Source organism: Pieris napi, chromosome 12 (genome assembly GCF_905475465.1).
Source record: "Pieris napi chromosome 12, ilPieNapi1.2, whole genome shotgun sequence".
Lineage (NCBI taxonomy): Eukaryota > Metazoa > Arthropoda > Insecta > Lepidoptera > Pieridae > Pieris > Pieris napi.
This window is the reverse complement of record NC_062245.1, coordinates 7,776,652-7,791,078: the sequence shown is the minus strand read 5'-3', so window position 1 is coordinate 7,791,078 and position 14,427 is coordinate 7,776,652. Positions and strand designations below refer to the sequence as shown.

Below are 14,427 nucleotides of genomic sequence, written 5' to 3'. Positions count from 1 at the left end.
TAGGGGTTGATCGTAGAGGGGTGAAAATTAGGGGTGTATGTGTATGTATTTTTTAATGCTGTATCTAAAATAAAAATTTAGGGGTGGACTACCCTTAACATTTAGGGGGATGAAAAATAGATGTTGTCCGATTCTCAGACATACCCAATATGCACACAAAATTTCATGAGAATCGGTCGAGCCGTTTCGGAGGAGTTTAACCACAAACACCGCGACACGAGAATTTTATATATTAGATTAATTTAAAAAATACTCGACATGTACATAAATTATTTAATCATAAAATATCCATCCTTACAGACCTTTCCACATGCATGAAATTAAAAAGTAAAATCACAATATAAATAAAGAAATTATGTAATTTAAAATACAGTTTTTTTTATACAATTCATTTGTTTTTATTTATAAAAAATCTATTATTATTATTTTTTATTTATAATGATAATTTTTTTTAATACAATCAATCAAATGTCAAAAAAAATAACACCACAAATTGTAAACCCTTTTAGTTCAAAAGATAAAAATAAAGATAAAACTTAGGCAGATCAGTACAAATAAAACATTTCATTTCAGTCTCAGTCCACATTAATAAAAAGTTTAATATCGTTAGTCCCAATAGTTACCAACTGTTTGAGCCTATAAGGGGCAGTCTATATTAAAGGCAAGTGTTTCAGCTTTTAATGCCTCTGCATTATAAGCAATCGCCACCACTAAGCCGCGGCGGAGTAATATTACAATCATACTTATAAATTAAACATATACGCATTAATATACTCCCCTTGCGTGTCGGGCGCCTTTGGCTGTGCGACAGAGGCGAGAGATGTTTCCATCTCTTTCCTTCTCTTCCTATTCTTCTTGTCCCAAGGTGCGTAAGGGATTTTGAGATGGACGGTTTGGATGTGTAGTTTGACAGCGCTACTTTGCGTGAATCGACGTCCACAATGCTGGCATTCATATCTTTTTTCACCTGTGTGTACCTTAAAAACGTAAAATAAAATTTATGTTTGAAAAGTTTCCAACAACGTATGTATGGTGGAAGTAATAGAATCAACTGGCGCGTACAATCCTCATAGCAGACTTAAGGAGCGTTCAAGTATTACGTAAAACAATTTTTGGAGATTATTTATTTATATATATTTAGTACCCAAGTATACGTTTCGTGACTACCTAGTGACTATTATGTGGTGTAAGTCGAAAAAAATATTAACAATAACGCGTAATTTAATCCTCGCCCGTAATACGTAATACTTGAACGCTCCCTTAGGGTTATTGAAGTTGAATTAATAGTTCGCGCTATGTCTTTAAATATCTCGTATTCAATACATCATTGACGTAGGGGAGTCGACTAAGCGCTAAGTTTCTGAATACCATTATAGGCAAGTAAATGGCAATAAACGAAGCGGTTTGTTTATGGAATTAAAACTATAGTTTTTAAAGGTGACCCCAAAATAAAAAGCGTTATCTTAGCTGACATGAAATAAAGAATGCAAACTCAAACCATTCAAATTTTTAAAAATAATTAACAAAATTATAGTTATAACAATTACGTAAGGAATCCTAATACGTAATATATAAAAAAAAATCTGCTTTACCTATGTGCCGGGGCCTATCCAAGCTTTAATGATATAATTACTCACGACAATGTGGCGATCCCGGTTGCTGACCATACTGAACCGACGATCGCAGTACGGACAGGCGTACGGCTTTTCGCGCGTATGTGTACGCATGTGAACCATAAGGTTCGCGTATTGCTGGAAATAAATTTAATGTTAATAAGACTATAATAAATTAGTTTTTTATATATGTGATTTTTTGGTTTATAATAAATATTCAAACTTTTTAAATTTAAAACTGCACGGATGCGATCTGCGATCGGGCTAACTATGTTTAAAATCTTAAATCCAAAACAGTTCTTTAAAATACTTTCTATATACCTGTGTTAGTCGTAAATAAAATCGATGTTTGCTTTCCTACTCTTAAAATTAATTTTTATTGGCATTAATACATTAAAATTTGTCAAATTAAATAAAAACATGCGAACTTTAGTAAATTAAACTATACAAGGACAAATTTTACTGATGTGATTAAATGTATGTCAATGTGATTCTCAGATGTAGAACATTATTCATGTTACTACAGGCAGCTGTCAGATTTTTTTTAGATATAAACATACCTTAGTGGTGTGTCCGCATATATCACACATGTATCGCTTTAGATATTCTGCGCCTGGATGTTCCGATTCGTAATGCTTGCGAGCTTGAACGTCGTTTGATAGGTATTTCTTACACTACGAATTAAAAAATAAATTTTACAATTGAAACATGTTCATATTTCCCTCCTTTTTCATAAACAATAAATCTGTCTTTTTACCACAGCTTAAACAGCTTCACAGAAAAATACAAAACAGTATTATTAAAGGAGTGCAATTAGATTGATTCAGTTTTATTATTAAAGAGGGTTTGATTATATCTGTGTTATTAAACAATATATATATTCTTAATAAGGGAAGACAGAGAGAAAAGAAAAGATTAATACTATGAAATTATAGTTGAAATTGGTTTTAAAATAGATCTGTATAAATAGAGGCGACGATTTAACTAAAAGTTTTTAAAACGTCAGTTGGCTTTAACAAACAGAACGAGGCAGAAATATTGACGAAAGCCAGCAATCTATATCTCTAGAGCTAATTATGTATTTATTTGTTGTCTATTGGTTTGTTTCTGATAAATCCTGTTTATACAAAAAAAAATTGTTTTCTTAATAACAAAAGAAAATAATACTAACTATATCACAGTTTCCAGCCGTTGATGTACCGTTATTAAGAACTTCTGAGACATCTCTTCGCGGTCTTCCCCGCGGGCGCGTACTGGCCTTTCCGTTCACAAGCGTTTCTTCGCCACGCGACGGTTTTATTGAACTAAAATTAAATAATATTATTAAACTTATATTGTCGAATGACATGTTCTTCACAAGATTTTGATGTGACCTTCACGATTTTTAATAATATGGCTATGATATAACTGAACTTATTAAACAATATTCCGTAATTATATACGTCATTTACGCCTGTACGAGGAAAATAGCGTACCTAAAGTTTTTTTTATAAATTGAAAGGTTCATATAAGTTATAATGGATTTTTAAGACCTTTTAATAGCAACACATTCCCACACAAACCTCAACAGGCCAATTATGAGTACTTGGTCTTTGTTAGCACTTAATCATTGTCGTATGTATGGAATAATCAGTTTTGGGCATATTTTTATTTTAAATAGTATTATAAATTTTTATTTACTTTACTATTAATAAACAGTTTAATAATTATTCAAAAATAAAATACAGGCACCAACGTTTTAGCAGAAAATAGTATTTACAAACATTAAACAATTTGAAAATTAATATTGCCTTAATATTTTTAAAGACGATTTTACGGGGACTAATTAATAAATACGAATTTTTAAAGACTTAAACATGGTTAAAAACAAACTAAAAAATTGTACTTTATAGTTTAAAAAAGTTTTATATTAATACTATCTATTTAATAATTGATAATTATATTTTATGTATGTATTCCGTTTTTGGTTTTTATGTACTGTATAGAAATATTTCTGTGGTAGAAATGAAATTGCGCACTACCTTAATCGTGTTAATATAAAGCTGTCATGAAAGATTTATTTGAATACTTACAGATTGGTTGAAGCGTGTTTATTAGAACTACCAAAGTGTGTGACGAAGGCCGCCTCACTATGAAACTGAAGTTGACACTCAGCACAGTACAAAGAGCTAGTCGTTTCAATGTCCGTCTTCAGTTTGGAGCTTGCATCCATTTCCTATAAAAAAAAAATATTAATTTAAAAAAAATTTAAAGATATACGGGAAATATTCAAGTCCACTTATTTTTTATAGCAGTCGTAAGTCGTGCCTTCGAATGGCTTTGGACTAATATTTTTGACGTGACAACGTCTTATAATTCGATGGAGCCGGCTGCACGCACGAAAAAACATGACTCATGCGGCGTTACCTCGCACTGAGGCGTTCAAAGAGCGAAACGACAAAGAGGCACAATCGGCCTCCGCGTTAGGCAGCGTTCGACATCTGTCTCTCTCCTACTTGAGTGAGCGATGCGTCCGCGTGGACAGCTGCTATACAATAATACATTTATATGTTTTTGTCAAGTATGAAGTGCAGTGAAAAGTGAATGTAGTGTCAATTGTTTATAACAACGATAATTGTATTTATGCGTACAAATAAATTTCACTTGATCAATTCAATTGTGATTTCCATTTACCTCCTTCTCTATATCCATACAAAATATCTATCAAACAAATAAAATTAAAAGTTTCTTTTGTAGAATGCAACCATTCCATCAGTATTTTCTTATGACGTTGTCACGTTCAACTATCGTCAGTAAATCGACTTTACAGACAGCCGATTTTTTTTTAAAGATATACGTGAAATGTTCAAGTCCACTTATTTTTTATAGCAGTCGTAAGTGGTGCCTTCGAATGGACTAATATTTTTTTATTGAATTTACACTTGCGCATATCTTTAAGCGAAACATCGTAAGGAAGAATTGTCTCCCAAACTCCGTGTGCCATAGAAGGCTGATTACCTACTTGTAAAGGGATGCAACCCGTGGCCAAAACCAACACCGGATTGGCGCCACTTAATTATTATTATTAGTTTTTAGGTCCATCTATGATTGAAGCGCCATTTGGTCGATCAAAAGAAAGTATAGCACGTTTTGATGTAGGAATTTCTTTATGGTTACTGTACATGCTCGTCAATAAACTAGACATCTTGGACGTAACCTAGGTCAGGCGTCAGTGCGTTGGAAGGACTTTAACAGCCATATCTCACAGAGTGTTTCTAAACATTTCGAATAATTTGGTAAAAATTTCTTATTTTGTGATTGTCACGCCGTTATCAGCTGTACCTTAGATTTGTCTGTTGAAGTTATACTTATTTTGGCGCATTAAGGAAAAATGATGAGAGAAAACTACAACAAACCAACACCCGCACACAGTCACAAAAAACCGACACCCTGATCTGTTCAAAGTATTATTTCGTCTTTGGTACTTCGTATAACCTGGGATATCTTAACTTACTAGTTCTTAAATATAAAACGCGATAAATCGTATTAAATACAATATCTCCAAAAAATATTAAACCGATTTTATGATGATATACCATACCTATATTGGCGAAAATATTTAATACTTAAAAAAATTACGACTAAAATTCTTTAAAAGAACTATAGGAAATTTTTCTTATTGAGAGCGATTAAGCCGCAGTGTTGGCGTCAAAAAATTAATTAACACTTACCTCTTTTGTATGTGCGATCTTCTTATGGCAATACAACCCGGATTCGCTCACAAAACTGTGTCCACATATCGTGCATACAAATGTAGATGGATGCTTTATGCGTATATGCGTAAGACGGGTTGAAGCTTTTCTAAAATACATAAACAATTAAAATCTATCAGGACGTGCTCCAACGTCCCACACCTATCCATCGAGGTCGTAGGTTTGATCCTCGGCTGTGCACACAAAGGACGCTAAAGGAAAACGTTAGACCCAAAATGCAGCCACAGAACTACTGATCATTCTTGCCTATTAGAAAAACACACAAATGTGAACCCAAGACCTAAAAGATAGTAGCGCTACTGGATTTTTGTGATTCACTGCCTATCCCTAAACAGTTTCGTCAGGATCAAAACCAGAACCTACAGGCCGTGTTACATAACCTAGACGCTAAATACATAGTTAACCAAAATTAAACTCAAAAGTTTTCTAATGAATAACTACTGAATAACTTATGTATTATTATTGCACGAGATACATTTCTTTAACGTCGGGATCGAACATAGAACAGATAAACGTACGGGTTTGCGTTTTTCATAGCTATTAAAGTGTTATTTCAAATTAATACTTACACAAATTCCTTATTACAATGTGGGCACGAGTACGTAACATTCTTATGCCATCTGTAATGCATTTTTGCTTGTCCTCTGTAACACAATTATTTATACATTTTTATTGGAATAGGTTAATTATAATTACAATAGGCCATTCTTAAAAAATAAAGTGTTATTGAGTTTGATAAGCATAAAACAGATTTTAAAAAGTGCAGTTTCAAAAAAGCTTTATGAAGTGAAATATCTTGTAAATAATCATTATCAAACACAACAGACAGTCACGTGACAAAACGGACATAGTTCGTTCGATGTCATCGCATGCCTATAAACATGTCAACGCCTGTCTAATCTTAATTAAATTCGAGTTTAATTTCGTCGGAGATTATTTTGATCGAAATATATGTAATTGAAATTAAAGAAAGATAATTAACACGTAAAACACGACGTCTACGTGTTTATGGACATCGTACGTTATAGGGACTGGTGCGACGCCATCTTGTCTATAGAAGCGTTTTGGCGGATTTTTGAAATTAAGTTTAATTTGTCCGTAGACTGTTCAGTTGGGCGCGCGCTTTCATCGCGATTGTACTTTTTTTTGTGACTTGCTGTCGGTTGCAGTTCAAAATGAGTGAATCTTAAGATATTGAGATCGATTTACTAATTGATGAAGTCCGGAAAAGGCCAGCGATTTGGGATATAGCTTAAGATTTCTATAAAAATAAAATTTTAAAACGACGTGCTCGGGAAGATTTGCTTTTCAGTTACTGTAATGATACCGATTCTCAAGAAGACTTTTTTGTAATATAACCACAAAATAATAGCTTCTTCCACGTCCATTTTTAAGCTCTATCGAAACAGACTGACGAGCTCTCACAAGTCGCAACGCGCGTTAGCGCTTGTCATCTGAATTCTTTATAAATTTGATCGCGCGTTGACCGTTAACGCGCGTTACATGTGAACTTAGCCTTAAAGCCAAAACTGGTAGAATTAAAAGTAACATTTATTGGTTCTATCGTCAGTAACAAATAATCTAAAATGGGTTTAAAAGTCTGAACAAATTCAATAAATAAGAATTTCAATTAATTAGAGTATATAGAAGAGAATAATAATTCAATTAATAAGAGGTTTCATGAATAACAAAAATGAGTCCTCACCTACAAAAACATGTGAAGGGACATTCCTGACAGGAATACTTATGAATGTGACTCCTTGCCATATGTTTGTATATCTGTCTTGTATTTTTTACGTACACCTTGCACACGTCACATTGGTATTGACCTGATATCGCCTGGAATTGAAAATAAAGGTCAAAATATTTCATTTAACATATTAACAGATAGCGAAGTGATATTGTCTTAGCGAATTTCTTAAACATAATTTAAGTAATTTGTTAACGTTTTATTTTGTGAAAGCACTAAATAAATAAATATATTAGTTGTGGGACACAAAGTATGCCACATATTGTCTTCCATTGTTTAATGGTTAACCAGTTTTGGTTTGGTTTAAGTATGTATTATAGAACTCAGAATATTTCTATATAGACTTAAATGTAATTATCGTAAGTGTATTTTGAATAAAACTATTTTTTTTATAGAATAGAGGGGCATACGAGACGCCCATATATCGTCGCTAGCAATGGACACCCATGTTAGTGGGTGCGTTGCCGACCTTTGAGGGAGGAGTATGCTCTCTTTTTAAACGTTGGATTGATAACTTCCTCCTTCGGTTTTAAGTCGGTTTAAAAAGTTTGAATTGAATTTAATACATACCGGGTCATGTTTCTTCATATGTTTATCGTACGTAGCCGGTTCCCGAAAACCTTTATAACATAATTCACATTTAAATGGCGACTCTATGTAATTCTTCGATTGTTGTCGCTCCTTTACAAGTCTGTATTGATCCTCTTGGCTAACAGGCAAACATAGAGGGAAATCCGAAGGTAGCTTCTTCCTCTTTTGAGCAGAATGCGAGTAATTTTTTGCTTTTCTCTTTCCAAGTTTGGACTTTGGAATGTCTTTAAGATGATTCCAAATGTAATGTGACTTTGCTGATGTCCTGTAATAATAATTTTAAGTTTTACCCGTCTTCAAGTCAATTAACTAAATCAAAATGTGTTGTGCTTAGGTCTTGGGTGTTTAAATATGTATTTATATATCTATCTATCTATAATATGTATGTATATCCGTTGCCTAGTACCTATAACACAAGCTTCACCAGCTTCTTAGCATGGGACTAGGTCAATTGGTGTGAATTGTCTTTAAAAAAAAAAAATTAGTAGCAGTATTTGCTTTAGCGTGCGACCCTCATGCCTGAGAACGTGTGATGGAATCACAGCACCAATAGAAATTTCATAAATTGTGAGTAATGAAGACTTCCTACGAGGCAAAAATCCTGAAGATACCGGCATGTCTTAAAATCAAAAATCGATGACGTGTCAAACAAAAGGCTGATCACCTACTTGTCTTTCAAATAAAAATTATCGAAAAAACGGATGCAATCTGAGGCCAAGATCCTAAATGGGTCTTTGGGTTTGGTTTCGATTGAAACGCCATTGGATTATTAATATATTTATTCAAGTCCAATAATTGATTCAAACTACGGAATAAGTTCCATTAAATTTTCAGTTCATTCAATTTGCTTCAGCAAAATGTATCTATTAACTTAAATGGTATATGAATAATACTAATATTATTCATATAACCAATGACAAGACAAAATCGTGTGACAATAAAAGAACTGTCACATATTTTTAAAATCATTGCCATACATAAATGTAAACGAGTTTTATGCACCCTGTGATGTTATTTCTATTATTACAACTACTCGACTGTGTTGAATAAAAATTGCTGTGCAATGTTGGTAAGTGACAAAAAAGGATGGCACGGAAGACAAATAAAAAAAATAAAAAAAAATATTACTTATTTTCTATTATTTCTATGCCCTATCACCTGAGTTATGTTGAACATAGATTTATATTCACACACAGGACACACAGTATATTTTTATTATTGTTTGGCAAACAATATTATATCTATTTACTTAATTATGTAAGTACATAAATCCATAAAGACATTGTTATGTTTCTAGTAAGTTCTTAAATGACTATGGAACACCATCAACTCCTACTATGTTTTAAGCATAAGGTGAATAAATTTATTTAAACTTCTCACCTATCAAAACTGACTTCCGGGCATTTCTTACATAGGTACTTGTATGTATGTTTCCCAGAAATATGTGTCTTCAATTGAAATGATGTCTTGTAATAAAAACTACATAGCTCACAAAAATATTTACCACTCAAACTCTGAAAAAAATAAATATTGGGATAAATACAAAACCAGGTAAGAAAATACAACAATAAATGTAAATTAAACTTTTATTTTCAATAAATATAAATAAATAAATATTTTTAATAGAATAGAGATAATTGTGCACTAAAGCTATGATTCAGAGGCAAGTTTAGTGCAAAATCACATTGCCATGAGACGAATAGACATCAGTGTAACTTAAATAGAACATGCATCTCTAAAAATTGGGCTTAACATTTATGTGGAACTCCAAAATTTTGTTTATCCCTTAAATATTCTTTAAATCAAAGTCTTTTTAATTCTTGTAAAAGTAATTAAATATAAATGTAATAGTCATTATACAAGACTTACAGTATCATGCATTCTCATATGCACTTTTAAACGAGCCTCTGTGTAATATGAGTTTCCACATACTTTACACTGAAACTTTCCTTGAGACAACATTTTATATATTTCTGCAACAGCTTCCGCTTCTTTCCTAGATATTGGCATAACAACTGCAAAATCCTCCTCTAAGTTAGAGCCATCAACATCATCATCCTTTTGTGAATTATCATTAAAATAATCATCATCAGATACAGTTTCATCCACTAAATTGTTAAATGCATTAGTTTCATTCACTTCAACTTCAGTTACTTTATTTTCTATTTGTTCTTGAGGAGTTTCATCATATAAGGTGCTATAGTGCAATGTTTGTATTTTATTACATTCTAAAGGTACCCGACTTTCTTTTAACCATTTAAATTTAACAACTTCATATTTTACTCTTGGATTATTTGATGCCAAATATGATAAAGAAGGATTAATTTTAAGTCTTTGTTTATTCAATGCTTTTAAAACTTGCTCAGTGATCTGAAAACAACCAATCATACTAATAAAACTCTATTATGAAGATTTAACAGGTACTAAAAAAACATAACATTGTTTATGGTAAATAGATAATTTAGTATTAATATAAAATTAAAACAACCATTACAAATAAATAAAAACAAAAATCAATACATTAAAACCTTACTAACCTCACAATTTGTGTTTAAAATTTCCAGTAATGTATAATAAGCTCTTTGACACTTATTTCTGAACTTCATAAATTTTTTTATGAATGTTGCACACTCTATGCAAAGATGGTGTGGTAAACCACTTTCTGGATTTGTCTGAAAATTTGTTAAAAATTAGAGTAGAAAAAGAATATAAAATTCTACATTATATCCATCAGATAATTGAGATATGGTAGTAGTTAGGTGGAGTGTGCAATTCTCAACCCCGACGTTATACCAATACCAGCTGTTGCATCTTCAAAATATAAAATATTCTCAAAAATTATAGCAAAAAATGTTAAGAGTTTGCATATATAAACAAACTTCTAAATTCCTTTTATGGAGAATTGAACACGAATTATTAATATTAATGTGAAGATAAACTTTTAAACACCGCTGCACATTTCCTTGCTATATAAAAAAATATTAAAATATAAACAAAACAAACCTTCAGACCGGAAACGAGATTGTATTCATGTCTTAATGGACCACTATCTATATTCACAAATTTCACACCTGTACTAAGGCATACAGAACATGCTTTTAATTCGTACATATTCCTGAAGTTTATGTATGTTTTTATCTCATGCTTTGAAGAAAATATTTAACTCAGTATAAATAACAAAATTCTCCAAGTTCTCTAACCCCAAAGATTATAATTACGGCTAGGAGTGATAGGACTACAGAGTAGAGACCAGACTACAACTAGGACACAGACTACTAGGGCACAGAGTAGGAAAGCTCTTACTTTAAAATTCGAAGACGATTGTTCACGAGTTTGAGTTTCACTTAAGTCTTACAGGGTAGAGTCAAGAGTGCACTTTTAAAAATCCGAAGGAGACATCATAGATTTTGTATAATATTTTTTTTTCGAAGTTGGAACACAATAATTGCTTATCTTTTTTCTATTCCAATTACATAGAAATTATTGTAATAATGATGATAAGTTTTACGATTTAGTTGATTTAATAAACGATTTTAAACAAATAAGATTGCAAGCATTTACCCAAAAAATCTAAACTTGATAAGTAGAATCGAATGCGCTGATTACTTGTGAAAGGATATTTAACCATAAATTATATTTGAAATGAAATCAAAATTATGTACTAATTCTTGTTATTTTTTTATTCGTTAAACTTACGATAGGAAAGGGAAATAAGGTCATTAGCTCATAAGCTGTATATTAAATGACTTGAAGTTGCAGCAAAAACTGTCAGGATCAGTGGCGTAGCTAGGCAACCAAGGGCCCTGGGCCAAATTGAAAAATGGGGCCCCCTGCTGTGTAAACTGATTAGGTTTTATCAAATAAAAATATGAATATACAAATACTTTAAAAATGCTAAGCTACTTAAGCTATTTTGAGCACTACAGCGCACTCGAACAACTGTATTGTTTAATTCTTTCTTATAAATGCTTCCAATCTCGAATTCCAAAACGCACATATCCGTCAAATTGACGACACTGCCAACGTACAGAAAGAATTTAGGGGAATTCCCTAGGCATAACTTTTGAATTTCTCTCAACTGAGTTGTCATGATTAAAGTAGGGTTGCAACCTCTCATATTTATTTTGAAAATGGGAGAAATTTCCAAGATTTCAGTTCGATCGAGATTTCTGGTAAGGATTTGAGGGCCCCCTGAGCTTGAGGGCCCCGGGGCACTGCCCCGCCTAGCCCCTAGGTAGCTACGCCACTGGTCAGGATATTAACTGCGTCGTGATTAGTCGATAATTTATTGAACTATATCGATGAATGAAACGCTTTTAGATTTATGATTAAGAGAAGCGCACTCTGTATTTTGTTGGTACAGTAGAAAATAAGCTTGTTTTGAGGTCCAGCCACATCATTGATAATAAGGATGGACCCATACTATTACCAAAAGGAAAACGTCTCCGTGAAGAACAAGACAACAATACTCAGAAAGCCCATTAAATAATAATGTATATGCTATTGAATTATTTTAAAAATAATCCAAATTTCGTGCTCTTCGGAGCCATAGTTTTCGTAAAACAAGAAAAAACATCTCAATCGTTAATTCTAGCTAAAATTCACATCTCCGTGTCCTTTTTCATTATTGGTTTGAGTCAAAATGTATAAAAATTACCTATAAGTTTTTCCATTATGTAGCTAGGTTTATAATATTATATGAGATTCATATTCGGAATTAATAAAAAAAGTTAAGACAATATATAACTTCGTCTGTATCATACTAAGGCAGAGGTAGGGTAAAGTCCCACTAAAACAATTACATTGTATTACTATCACTTTATATCCATACTAGTGGACCCCATTGACGTTGTCCTGCATGATATTTCAAGCTATTAGGATATTAAAGTATGAAAGTACCGACTGCAGCGCCACCTGCCGGGCTGATTTGTGAATCTAAACCATTCCCAGATCCCCTTGAACACACACAAAAAAATTAATCAAAATCGGTCCAGTCGTTTGAGAGAAGTTCAGTGACATACACACTCACAGAAGAATTATATATATAAAGATAAATAAGCCTTCTTCATTTTAATTTGATTGGGTTTATAGGTGTACCTAATACAAATTTTAAACTCAAACTGTTTAATGATAGGTAGGTACACTCAAATCAATCAAATTCAAATGGACGTTTATTTACTAGGGCCATGCTAATGCGTACAGAGGATATAAAACAATGTTTTTGTCTGTTAGTTTGGCGAATATAGATTTAGATTAGATGGGTTAAACCTCTGGTATGTTTTAATTTATTTGGTAATTGTTTTGTGCTGCTGTTTTTACTAAGTTCAGCAGATACTTGTTTCACAGCATTCACCCCATTACAATTTCCTGGTATAGTTTACTACAAGTCCAGCATTGTTTAAATAGCACTATGTTGTGGTTAGATAGACGAATATTATACGACGAATCTCAGCAATAAGATGTTATTTTTTTTGTTTCAATATTAATATTAACACCAAAATCGTAACTAAACATATTTTATGCAAACAAAACATAGTTTTATGAATGACAAGTTCTTAATGTGATAAAATAACGTTGCCACTTTAATAACTCTGTTGTAAAATCGAACGGAAAACCACCTGATGTTAAGTGATACCGCCGCCCATGGACACTCTCAATGCCATAGGGCTCGCGAGTGCGTTGCCGGCTTTTTAAGAATTGGTACGCTCTTTTCTTGATGGACCCTAATTCGAATTGGTTAGGTTTTTTAGTGCAGGTTAATAGGTAAATGTGTAAAATGCACTCGCATAACTGCAACAGCTATTTCATATGAATATATTTTAAATTTATATTTGATATTACCTCTAAAATCGAAGTACCTACCACAAAAATTTTGGGGGATTTTAGGTATAGTTACGCGGCAAAATGTGCTAATGGTCCGAGAGCTGGGACCAATTTTTGGGTAGGTATTTGAGGCAAGCTGAAAGCTTGTCACATACCTCTCCTATTATATTCCAACACGGAATTGCAGACCTGGCTGGTGAGTAGCGGGGCTAAATTAACCCCTACATTTTTAAAAATATTAACTTTTTGCCCCAAAAATATATTTGAGGCAATACGCAATTTATATATGTTGCAGTGTAATACTTAATAAATACGAAAAACAATAAGCCAGACAATTTAATCGGGGCTGTAACATTACCAGACGCGTGCAAAAATTTTTTGCAAAAAATTATAATAAATGTTTTTGAGGCAGCTTGAAATTTTAATGGAGTGTTATAACTATAAAATAAAATTCCCAAAAAGACAGATCATTTCGGTAGGGCTTTCTACCTGCCAGGTGATCAAAAAAATAATGGATGGGTACGGGCCTGTACTACTATAGACAAGCTGTAGTGTGAGAGAGAGAGAGCGCATATTGACAGCTGTCTTCGTTCTTGCTTGCCGCGTTACTATTGGCTCTAGCGAGGCCACGCGACGCGACAATAACCCATGAGGTTTCTAGTTCGAATTTCGGAGTAAAAAAAATAATTAAAAAATAATACATTTTAAAATTTTCTTACATTAAATAAAATGTAAGAAAATATGAAACTTTTTAAATTTTAATCTAAATTTTCCTTGACCTCTGATTAATTTTTTATGCATATTTCACATGTTTTACAAATATTTATGATATTCTTAGTTAGGTTTATAATTTGTTCTTAAGTAATCAACGGCACACACATCAAATGATAATATTCCC

General features: G+C 32.5%; 1 protein-coding gene across 1 annotated transcript; it reads right to left on the bottom strand.

Moving 5' to 3' along the window:
- Nucleotides 1-259: 259 nt before the first annotated feature.
- Nucleotides 260-10,926, bottom strand: LOC125054749 (zinc finger protein 225-like). Its single transcript, XM_047656795.1, has 13 exons — nt 10,710-10,926; nt 10,244-10,378; nt 9,576-10,076; nt 9,087-9,220; nt 7,686-7,971; nt 7,071-7,204; nt 5,935-6,009; nt 5,324-5,453; nt 3,686-3,828; nt 2,785-2,917; nt 2,174-2,287; nt 1,638-1,751; nt 260-977 (listed from the first exon to the last, which is right to left on the bottom strand). The coding sequence occupies exons 1-13, from the start codon at nt 10,815-10,817 to the stop codon at nt 744-746; spliced, it is 2,241 nt and encodes a 746-aa protein (XP_047512751.1). The 5' UTR covers nt 10,818-10,926; the 3' UTR covers nt 260-743.
- Nucleotides 10,927-14,427: the final 3,501 nt, after the last annotated feature.